This window comes from Aquarana catesbeiana, linkage group LG08 (genome assembly GCF_042186555.1).
Source record: "Aquarana catesbeiana isolate 2022-GZ linkage group LG08, ASM4218655v1, whole genome shotgun sequence".
NCBI lineage: Eukaryota > Metazoa > Chordata > Amphibia > Anura > Ranidae > Aquarana > Aquarana catesbeiana.
The window spans coordinates 23,222,532-23,233,830 of NC_133331.1; the positions used below are offsets into that span (position 1 = coordinate 23,222,532).

The following is an 11,299-nucleotide window of genomic DNA, read 5'->3' on the forward strand; positions in this document are numbered from 1 at the left end:
CATTCACTGGGAAGACCAACGTGGTGCGGTTTCTCCTTCCCTATAGATCAGTTCATTTTGACAGCACCAGGTCCCGCTGTGAGAATTCAATGTTTCAGTGGAAAAGTTGGGGGGGGGGGGGGGGCAGTATTCCGTCCTCATTTGTGTGGATGGAAACACACACACACACACCTTTTGACCCTCTGTTAGTGTCTTTAATGCTTGTCACCAAGACACGAAGATGGGACTACAATGAGAAGTGACACCTGACACCTTCCAACCCTTCATCATTCTACCTAAAGCAAGTTTAGCCTAAAGATGTACTTTAATGACACTACCACCAACCAGTCCCCATTATGGAGAGGTTTGCATTCTCCTTACCCAGTCCCTTGGCTGGCTGCCATACTAGTTATTTAATAAACTTGGTATTGTGCGCATAAACACTTATGCCCTGGAGACAGTTGGAATAAATACAAACATCTCTGCTCATCAGCCACAAATTCAATCCACTGGATGAGTCCTTCAGCTAATGTTGACTGCCAATCAAGGCCTTCCTGTAAAGGGCACTACTTCTCCTAACCCCTGTTACACCACAGCTAGAAGTAAAAATATGTCAACACTAACCTGCAATTCATAGGTTTTAAAGATGTCACCAGGTGGGACTTGCTCAGCGATAACAGTGTAGTTTGTTTCACCAACTTTAAGGATGGCCTGAACATCCACGGGATCGGTGTGTCGTTTGACTGTCAGACATGCCTTTCCTGTCTCTCCACTCTTCAGGAGGCTAAGGATGGAAACTGAAATTTGTCTGCAAAAACAAAATTATAAGATAAGATAAATAGGCACTCAGTACACATCCCAGAATTTTATCATCTGTTGAAGGATCCCTTTGTCATGATGAAAGCTGCCTAGAACCAGAACAAAGTCCACCCACACTATACTTTCATCATAGGTCTGCTTCTTTGAAGAACATTTCACTGTATATCAGAACCAAGTCTCATTGTTTCGGTCCAGCGCCATCATGTAGAACCCCATAGTGCTATTGTTTGTTAAATTTCGTTTTTGGCCTCCCTGTAGTCAGGGAGAGCATTGCTTTGTTAGGACTGGTCTTGGCTCTGTAGTTATGGGCTCAATTACTCCCCCCGTTTCCCAAGGGACCCTGGGACATAGTGGTGGGAGAATATGACCTCAGCCTGCATGTTAATAGTTCTCCAGCCAATCTCTGGTCAATATAGCAGATGACCTGCAGGGGGCTGAGGGAGGTATAAAGGGGCTACAGTCAAGAGCAGTGGTCTCTTGTTCCTGGAGGGAGTAAGACCCAGCCTGAGGGCTATGAACTACACCCACACCCCTGGGACATCTTCCTTGAATACAAACACCTTTTGTGGGAACCCAGCTTTGGCTTGGCTGGGGGCCCTCTGTTCCATCCTCCTGGAGCATTTACAGAAAGCCTCCTAAGGATGCAGGACAAAAGCAACTGGAGTGTAGAAGTTGACTGCCATTGCAAGTGGCTGCCAAGTGATCAGGAAATAGCGAGTACCGGCCTTCTGGATCTAAAGACTTTCTAGGAGATCAGCAGTTACCATTTGTACTCTGGATTGTATGCCTGTTAAAAAGCCTCTGTTTTGTACTGTTCATCTATACACTTTAACTCTTCAGGGTGAAGGCACCTCCTTTAGTGTCCTCATTTTCAGGTTAACAGTTACTGGAGTATCCCTAGGCTCACTATCACCCTATCCAAGTTCTACCAAAAAAATAAAAAAAGAGCTGCATAGCCCGTTTACTGACTGCGTGGAAAACATTGTGTGCCTGGCTGCCAAGTGCCTATCAGAGAATGGAACCTGGGATCAAACCGCCAGACCAATCCAGTCTGTCCACGAAATCAGATATCTGGTTCTTGAATGCGTATGGACAAGCACCTGGTACAAAGGTTCATCTCACTTTGAGGACTTTTTGAAGAAGTCTTTAATAGTTAAGAGCATCAGATATAGCCAGAGCCAATCCGCCCTATGCGCTCACTAGGCAAGCTGCGTAGGGCTACGCAAGCTGCGTGGGGCCCCCCCAAGACCCAGCATCCCCCCTGCACCTCTGGCTGGCCGTTTAGAGTGCAGTAGAGAGAGGTGGGAGGGGGTGGAAGGCAGCAATCGGCAGCTCTATGGTGCCTGTGTGGGTGGCGGGATCTCCCTGGGGCTTGTAGTACTCTTGAGTGTCAGTGTATACAGTGGAGAGGAGAAGGGAGGGGCCTCTGACCCGGCAGGAATCAGTTTCACTTTCACTGTGCTTGAACACTGTTGCTGATGCCTGGGTCAGAGGCCCCTCCCCTCTCCGCTGTATACATTCGGAGATAGAACTACTAGCCCCAGGAAGATCCCCCTGTTTGTGAACACCATAGAGCTGCTGATCACTGCCTCCCACCTCCACCAGCCAGGTACAGGGGAACCTCTGCGGGGGGGGGTCAGCAGTTTGGGGACCCTGATGTAAGAGGGGGGCTCTCTGGGGCCACTAATGTATGGACTGGGCCCTCTGGGGACACCAATGTAAGGACGGGGGGCTCTCTGGGGACACCAATGTAAGGATGGGGGGCTCTCTGGGGACACCAATGTAAGAGGGGGGCTCTCTGGGGACACCAATGTAAGAGGGGGGCTCTCTGGGGACACCAATGTAAGAGGGGGGCTCTCTGGGGACACCAATGTAAGAGGGGGGCTCTCTGGGGACACCAATGTAAGAGGGGGGCTCTCTGGGGACACCAATGTAAGAGAGGGGCTCTCTGGGGACACCAATGTAAGAGGGGGGGCTCTCTGGGGACACCAATGTAAGAGGGGGGCTCTCTGGGGACACCAATGTAAGAGGGGGGACTCTCTGGGGACTAATGTAAGAGGGGGGCTCTCTGGGGACACTAATGTAAGGGGGGGCTCTCTGGGGACCCTGGTGTAAGGGGGGGCTCTCTGGGGAGCCTGGTGTAAGGTCAGGGGCTCTCTGGGGAGCCTGGTGTAAGGTCGGGGGGCTCTCTGGGGACCCTGGTGTAAGGGGGGAGCTCTCTGGGGACCCTGGTGTAAGGGGGGGCTCTCTGGGGACCCTGGTGTAAGGGGAAGACTCTGGTTACCCTGATGTAAGGGGAAGACTCACTGGGGACCCTGATGTAAGGGGAAGAGTCTCTGGTTACCCTGATGTAAGGGAAAGAGTCTCTGGTTACCCTGATGTAAGGGAAAGAGTCTCTGGTTACCCTGATGTAAGGAGGGAGGCTCTCTGGGGACCCTGATGTAAGGAGGGAGGCTCTCTGGGGACCCTGATGTAAGGAGGGGCTCTCTGGGGACCCTGCTCATGGCATCACAGGTCAGGTAAAGGGCCCCTTAGCAGAATTTTGCTTAGGGCCCCAGGGAGGTCAGTATCGACAATGGATATAGCCAACAGAAGCTTCATCCTTCAGGGCTTGAGCAATCTGCATGAATAAAATCACAGAATGCACAAGGGAACCTGCGTTAAGGCTTGATGAAGTCTATCATCTCCTGAAGGCACTCTAGACAGATGGCTGCCTACAGTGCTGTCAGGAGACTAGTCTTCATGACGATGAACATTTGTACCAAGTTCTCCCCTGTACATATTCATGAACCTACTATCTGGCAAGTGTCGCTATCAGAGAGGTAGCAGCCTAGGACCAGCCATATTAGACTTTAATCATGGATTTGTTTTACAGTAGAACCACCAGAACCTGATTTTTATCGGTTCAGCACGTCAGGTCACACACACACAAACAGATACCAGATTGGACTATTTTTTTTATCATAAAGTAAAAGTTACCATGCATCATCTGCTTTTTTTGGGAAATTTTTATAATAGACTTCCTAGGATCTACGAAAAATAGTGAAGACGTGACAAAGAGCGATTTTGAGTTGTAGCTTGGCACTAAAATCCAAACTGCAGTCTAAAGTAACCATTAGCCTACAGGTCATCACACAACAGATACATTTATAAGACTCTAAAAATATCTTGGCTGACTTTTAGAAACCACACACACTCCCCTAATAAAATTATACAAAGGGTGAAATAGCAAGGAACATGTAATTAGGCTGTAATAAAATCTCGAAATGTGCTAAAAGAAAGCAGAACATCAAGTTATGGATTCTGTTCATGTGTCCTTGACTGACGGTTTAGATTAGAGAGCCATAACCATAAATCTTTACACAGGATATAGGGGTGCCATGAACATTTTCAGATATAAAAGTTTATAGATTTAAAATTTGTCCCAGAGAGCATGAGTTTCAGTATAAAAATTTGAAATGGAGTCAATGGCATGAACATTATATGGCTCAGATCTCAGGATGATGGGCAATAACTAAGGGAAGCAGAGAAACAAAGGTTAAGACGGTGACATTTGGCATCACTAGAGCCTCCTGTTGTAGAGCAGAAATAAAGTGTGAACCTTCATTATCCTGTCTGATCTCCATTTAGATTGGCCTTCAAACTACAGAATGATCAATCTGATCAAATACCAACAAGGGACACCTATTTGAAAAAGTATGTAGGCATAGGACACACCCCCTGCAAGGAGATTTTTTTTTTTTTTTTTTGTACAAGTTAAACCCACAAGTGCTTTTTTTTAAAACCAATACTATTGTTTTATATTGGCTTTTGAAATTTACAAATCCAGCAATTTAAAAACTGGATGAAAGGGTTAGCATTGGGAAACACTTTTGAATGTTAAAGTGCATTTTATATACACCCACTTTATTATCATGTACACCTTGCTAGTACCGGGTTGGACCCCTTTTACCTTCAGGACTGCCTTCATTCTTCGTGGCATAGATTCAACAAGGTGTTGGAAACATTCCTCAGAGATTTTGGTCCATAGTGACATAACAGATTTGTCAGCTGCACATCCATGATGTGAATCTCCAGCTCCGCTACATCCCAAAGGTGCTCTATATAGAATTGAGATCTGGCGACTGGAGGCCATTGGAGTACAGCGACCTCATTGTCCAATGGTGAGATGATTGGAGCTTTGTGACATGGTGCATTATCCTGCTGGAAGGAGCCATCAGAAGATGGGTACACTGTAGTCAAAGGTATGGACATGGTCAGCAACAATACTCAGGTAGGCCTTGGCATTTAAACAATGCTCAATTGGTACTAATGGGCCCAAAGTGCACCAATAAAATATCCCCCACACCATTACACCACCACCAGCCTGAACCAGTGATACAAGGCAGGATGGATCCATACTGTCATGTTTACACCAAATTCTGACTCGACCATCTGAATGTCGCAGCTAAAATACTGACTTAGACCAGGCAACGTTTTTCTAATCTTCTGTTGTCCATATTGGGGGAGCCTGAGTGAATTGTAGCCTCAGTTTCCTGCTTTTAGGTGACAGGAGTGGCACCCAGTGTGGTCTTCTGCTGCTTGTAGCCTATCTGCTTCAAGGTTCGATGTGTTGTGCATTCAGAGATGGTATTCTGCATACCTTGGTTGTAACGAGTTGTTATTTGAGTTACTGTTGCCTTTCTATCATCTCCAACCAGTCTGCCCATTCTCCTCTGTCATCAACAAGGCATTTTGTTCCACACAACTGCCGCTCACTGGATATTTTCTCTTTTTTTGGACCATTCTCTATAAACCCGAGAGATGATTGTGTGTGAAAATCTCAGGAGATCAGCAGTTTTTGAAATACTCAGACCAGTCCGACTGGCACCAATAACCTTAGCACATTCAAACTTACTTAAATCCCCTTTCTTCCCCATTCTGATGCTTGGTTTGAATTTCAGCAAGTCGTCTTCACCACATTTAGATGTCTAAATGCATCGAGTTGCTGCCATATGATTGGCGGATTAGCAATTTGTGCTGCAAAGCAATTGAACAGGTGTACCTAATAAAGTGGCCTGTGAGTGTACAACTATATAGATCAAACCAAAATGAGGAGGAAACAGGGACAGAGGGACTATGTTCCAAATCAGGGGCAGTCCCTTGAAATGAGACAGTTGGGAGATACATATTATGAACTGCGTAGGCCCCTTGATTGGGTAGACCCTTGCATTGTTTCATAATTATGACCAGCTTTAGGGACTGGAAAGGATTCTGCATGTCAGAAAAGCCGAGGAGTGCAGACCAGTAATCACAAGTTATCAAACCTTTGTGCCAGTTGGGTTTTAGATACAGGAAAAAACATGGATGAGCGAGTTTGGGGTGGAGGAACATGACTGGCCTGCACAGAGTCCTGCCCTTAACCCAATAGAAGGCCTTTAGGATGAATTAGAGCAAAGCCTGCGAGCCAGGCCTCGTCCACATCAGTGCCTGACCTCACAAATGCGCTTCTGGAAGAATGGTCAGACATTCCCATAGACACATTCCTAAACCTTGTGGACGGCCTTCCCAGAAGAGTTGAAGCTGTTCTAGCTGCAAAGGGTGGGCCAACTCAATATTGAACCCTACGGACTAAGACTGGCACACCATTACAGTTTGTGTGTCGTGTGTAAAGGCAGGCGTCCCAATAGTTTTGGTAATGTAGTATATATTCCTGTTGATAAGTAATGTGAGCTACAGGAAGGTTTTCAGCTAGTTAATGGGTTTTTATTGTATTTTTCAATAAAAATATGTTTGTGTGTTTTTTTGATAGGTTTTTGTGGATCCCTGAGCACCATCAAAATCCAATTGCTCTTAATACTTACTTAATACTAGACGTCTATCTACCCACATCAGTGCCTCACCTCACAAATGCACTTCTGGAAGATTGGTCAAACATTCCCATAGACACACTCCTAAACCTTGTGGACGGCCTTCCCAGAAGAGTTGAAGCTGTTATAGCTGTAAAGGGTGGGCCAACTCAATATTGAACCCTACGGACTAAGACTGGGATACCATTAAAGTTCATGTAAAGCAGGGATCTCAAACGAATGGCCCTCCAGCTGTTGGGAGTCATGCTTGTAAGTGTTAGCCTTGCAATGCCTCATGGGACTTGTAGTTTTGCAACAGCTGGAGGGCTGCCAGTTTGAGACCCCTGGTGTAAAGGCAGCTGTCACAATACTTTTGGTAATAGTGTAGCAATAACCCCCGTAGGAGCTGCTGATAAATGTTCAATCCAGCACCCTGCCTCTCAACTCCAAGAACAGTCTCGGCCCCTCTGGCACACCTGTATAATGTTATTAGTGTAAGATCCAGCAGTATAAAGAAACACAGCAAAGATAAACTATACAGTATATTTACCGTAAACTTGGTACCCGTCACTGCACCAGCTGCAATAAAGATAGATACTCACACAGGGTATCAGTTAACCATATGAAAGTTTACTGAGGTAGAAGTTTAACACAATGAACAGTATGAGAACTCAGAGACAGTAAATGGCAATATAACAGCCAATGTAAATGTGAAACTATATTCAAGGATCACCATAGATAGCATATGCAAACAGATGTACAGTGGAACAGCTATACTGAGCACCCACACACACACACACACACACACAAATCCCAATACTGCAGCACAATGCTATGAACATGCAACAGCACAATACAATACATTTATGTCCTGTACTCAAGGGCTCCCCCTAGGTGGTAATGCAATGTTCCAGATCCAGTAAATGATAATACAAGTTCCTTATCTTCAGAGTCTTCGCTAGCTTATGGTATTAGACTGCAGTATTTGTAAATCCAAACGGGGAAACAAGTAGAGAACAAACTGTAGAATAAGGAGGTGCTGATAATTGTGTACTTGCAAATATAAGGTCCTTAGAACTTTTCCTCCTTAGCAATGATTAATTCTGCATGGACTTTATAGCATAGAGAAACAAATGTTAAAGTTCCACTGCATGCGGCCTGTGAATAAGTGAGATCACTTCTGTGGGACTACAGGTCTTACCAACAGTCAGTAACACAGTAACAGTGCGCTCTACTGATCTGGGCAAGTGCCCGCTCACCACAACAGGCCCAGATGCTTGTAAGGCTCTTTTCCTGGTATCTCAGTCCTGTCCAAGCTGGCGCCATCACACCGCACCGCCCTTTTCTTGTGGCTGGTGGCTGGAATGTAGGCAACCTTCAGAAATCTTGGGTCCTCAGATCCGTCTGCATGCTGATCCAGCTGGCTGTGCTCTAGAACACCTCAGAGGCTGATTGATTCCGCTCCGCGCCTCACAGGCCACAGCCTGTCGGTCCCACACACAGACCTCCCTGCAGGCAGGTATTGAATGGCATCCCAAGAGGCCGAAAGCATGGCCACGCTGTTCCTATTATCTCCTTGCCTAGCAGGCTGTTCTGTGACTTGGCATTGTGGGTCAGTAGTTCCCACACTAAGTTAAGCATATGAGTCACTTCCTCATTAAACCACAACTCCCCTAATGCTTTGCAGTGCTTGTTTTCTCAAGAATTAAAAGGACACTAGAGGGAGCCAAACAATATATTTAGCATGATAACTTGGTCACAACTCGGAATGAGCCGAACACCCCTGGGTTCGCACCAGAACCTGCAAACGGACCAAAAGTTTGCTCGAACTTTAGAACCCCAATTAAAGTCTATGGGACTCGAAAGTTCAAAATCAAAAGTGCTAATTTTAAAGGCTAATATGCAAGTTATTGTCCTAAAAAGGGTTTGGGGACCCGGTCCTGCCCCAGGGGACATGTATCAATGCAAAAAAAAGTTTTAAAAACGTCCGTTTTTTCGAAAGCAATGATTTTATTAATGCTTAAAGTGAAAAAAAAAATGAAATATTCCTTTAAATATCGTACTTGGGGGGTGTCTATAGTATGCCTGTAAAGTGGCGCATGTTTCCCATGCTTAGAACAGTCCCTGCACAAAATAAAATTTTTAAAAGGAATAAAAGTCATTTAAACCTGCTTGCGGCTTTAATGTAATGTCGGGTCCCGGCAATATGGATGAAAATCAGTGAGACAAACGGCATGGGTACCCCCTGCCCAGTCCATTACCAGGCCCTTTGGGTCTTGTATGGATATTAAAGGGAACCCCGCACCCAAATAAAAAAAAAAGGAAAGGTGTGGGGCCTCCAGGCCCTATATACTCTGAACAGCAGTATACAGGCGGTGCAAACAAGACAGGGACTGTAGGTTTGTTGTTAAGTAGAATCTGTTTGTAATTTTGAACTGGTACATTTTTAAAGTGTATCTCAAGCCAAAAAAATCTATTTTTAAGCTTTTTATAAAACATAGGGAAGGGTTATCACCCCTGTGACATTTGTTTTGCTGTCTGTGCTACTCTTCAGAAGATTTCACCTCACTTTCTGTCCCAATGACAAATGTTTTTTGAAAATTTGGGGTTTTTAGTGAAACAAGGATTGGTGATAAAGCATCAGTGAAGAGGAGACACATTTTTCCCATATTAACTCTTACAGGAGAGAATTTCCCTTCCTAGGGGTAGATTTCATCTCACTTCCTGTTGTCTCCTTCCGTTTGCAGGTAGGAGTCGTTTGTAAGTTGGATTTTTGAAAGTAGGGGCCTGCCCTATATACTCTGCAGAAATTGGGGCCTTAGGCGTTGGTGTTGCCACAACACTGTAAGCCCTCACAGGTACTCTTTGTGGGCGCTGGAACGTGCCCTGCTGTGAAATATTATATCAAGAATTGTAATTACATGCACCTGTTAAACAGGGGCAGAAAAATTGGGCCTTTGGTGGTGGTGGTGTTGCCACAACACTGTAAGCCCTCACAGATACTCTAGTTGGAGCACAGGAATGAGCCCTGCTGCAAAGCATTGCATTCAAAATTGTAATTACACGCCCTTGTTAAACAGGGGCAGAAATATTGGGCCTTAGCCACTGCTGCCACAACACTGCAACCCCTCACAGATGCTATAGTTGGAGCACAGGAATGAGCCCTGCTGCAAAGTATTGCAGCAAAAATTTTAATTATACGCCCCTGTTAAACAGGGGCAGAAAAATTGGGCCTTGGCCACTGGTGGCGGTGCCCAGATCCAAATGTTCTTACAAGCTATCAGCATGAAAATTGAGGAGGAAGAGGATTGTCACTCACCATAACAGGGTAGTCACTCAGCATCAGCATAGGCAGTCTTGAAGAGATCTCACATTAAAAAAAAATCAATTGGTTACATCAGCATCAGGTGCTTGGTAGCTGGTGATTCAAGACTGATTCATTTTTATGAAGGTCAGTCGATCGACCGATTCGGTGGACAGGCGCACCCTGTGATCGGATACAAAGCCTCCAACAGCACTTAATGTGTGTTCTGAAAGAACGCTGGATGCAGGACAGGCCAGTAGCTCAATAGCATACTGTGCAAGCTCTGGCCAGTGATCCATCCTCAAGGCCCAGTAACCCAGAGGATTTTCGGAGGGAAAGGTGTCCAAGTCTGATCTTGCCCCTAGGTAATCCTGCACCATTTGAATCAGATGCTGGCGATGGTTGCTGGAACCGATCAGACCTTGGGGCTGCGGACTAAAAAATTGTCTGAACGCATCGGTCAGACGGCCACCTTCTCCACCGCTCCTTCTGTGACTGACCGAAGCCTCAGCAACACGTTGTCCAGGACAACCAGGAGAATCAGGAAATTGTAACCTCCCAGGCTCTGGAAATGCGTTGCACAAACCTTTCTGCAAGGCCTCCCGAAGAGGTTTCATCCTCTGTGATGGCAAGATAAGGTCCGCAACCTTACCCTTGTAACGTGGATCAAGGAGGGTTGCCAGCCAGTAATGATCCCTCCCCTTGATACCACGAATATGAGGATCCTTCCGCAGGCTTTGCAGGATCAGGGAGGCCATGCAGCATAGGTTTGCTGAGGCATTTGGACCAGAGTCCTCTGGGTCACTAAGGACGATACGATCTGCAGCCACCTCCTCCCAGCCACGTACAAGTCCATGGGTTTCTTCGGATTGTAAATGATCTCTTGAAGACTGCTGCTGATGCTGAGTGCCAGGCTCCACCTCCATGCTGACACAATCCTCCTCCTCCTGTGTGATCCGCGGGCACGCAGGAACACTGTCTGGATAAAAGGGGCCTTGAGAGGTAAGGAAGTCCTCCTCTTCCTCCCTCTGTTCTGCATGCACTGTCACTGCTCACCATCCTCGTGGCCTCCTCAAATGGTGACAGGACAGTGCGTGCATCCCTGATTATAGCCCACTGGCGTGGGGAAAAAAAACAAGGTCCCCTGACCTTGTCCTGGTGCCATAGTTGCATAGGTACTCATTGATGGCCCTCTGCTGCATGTGCAGCTGCTGCAGCATGGCTAACGTTGAGTTCCACCTGGTGGGCATGTCACAGATTGGGCGGTTCTTGGGCAGATTAAATTCCTTTTGGAGGTCAGCCAGCTGAGCACTGGCATTATATGACCTGCAGAAATGCACACAGACTTTCCTGGCCTGCCTGAGGACAT

General features: G+C 46.3%; 1 protein-coding gene across 2 annotated transcripts in view; it reads right to left on the reverse strand.

Moving 5' to 3' along the window:
* The window catches only part of LOC141105638 (ovostatin-like), a 208,961-nt gene that overhangs the window by 180,247 nt on the left and 17,415 nt on the right, over positions 1-11,299 (reverse strand). For both annotated transcript variants that reach the window (XM_073595608.1, XM_073595607.1), the window contains exon 2: positions 604-787. In XM_073595608.1, the coding sequence (XP_073451709.1) occupies positions 604-787 (184 nt within the window). The remainder of the gene's footprint in view (positions 1-603; positions 788-11,299) is intronic.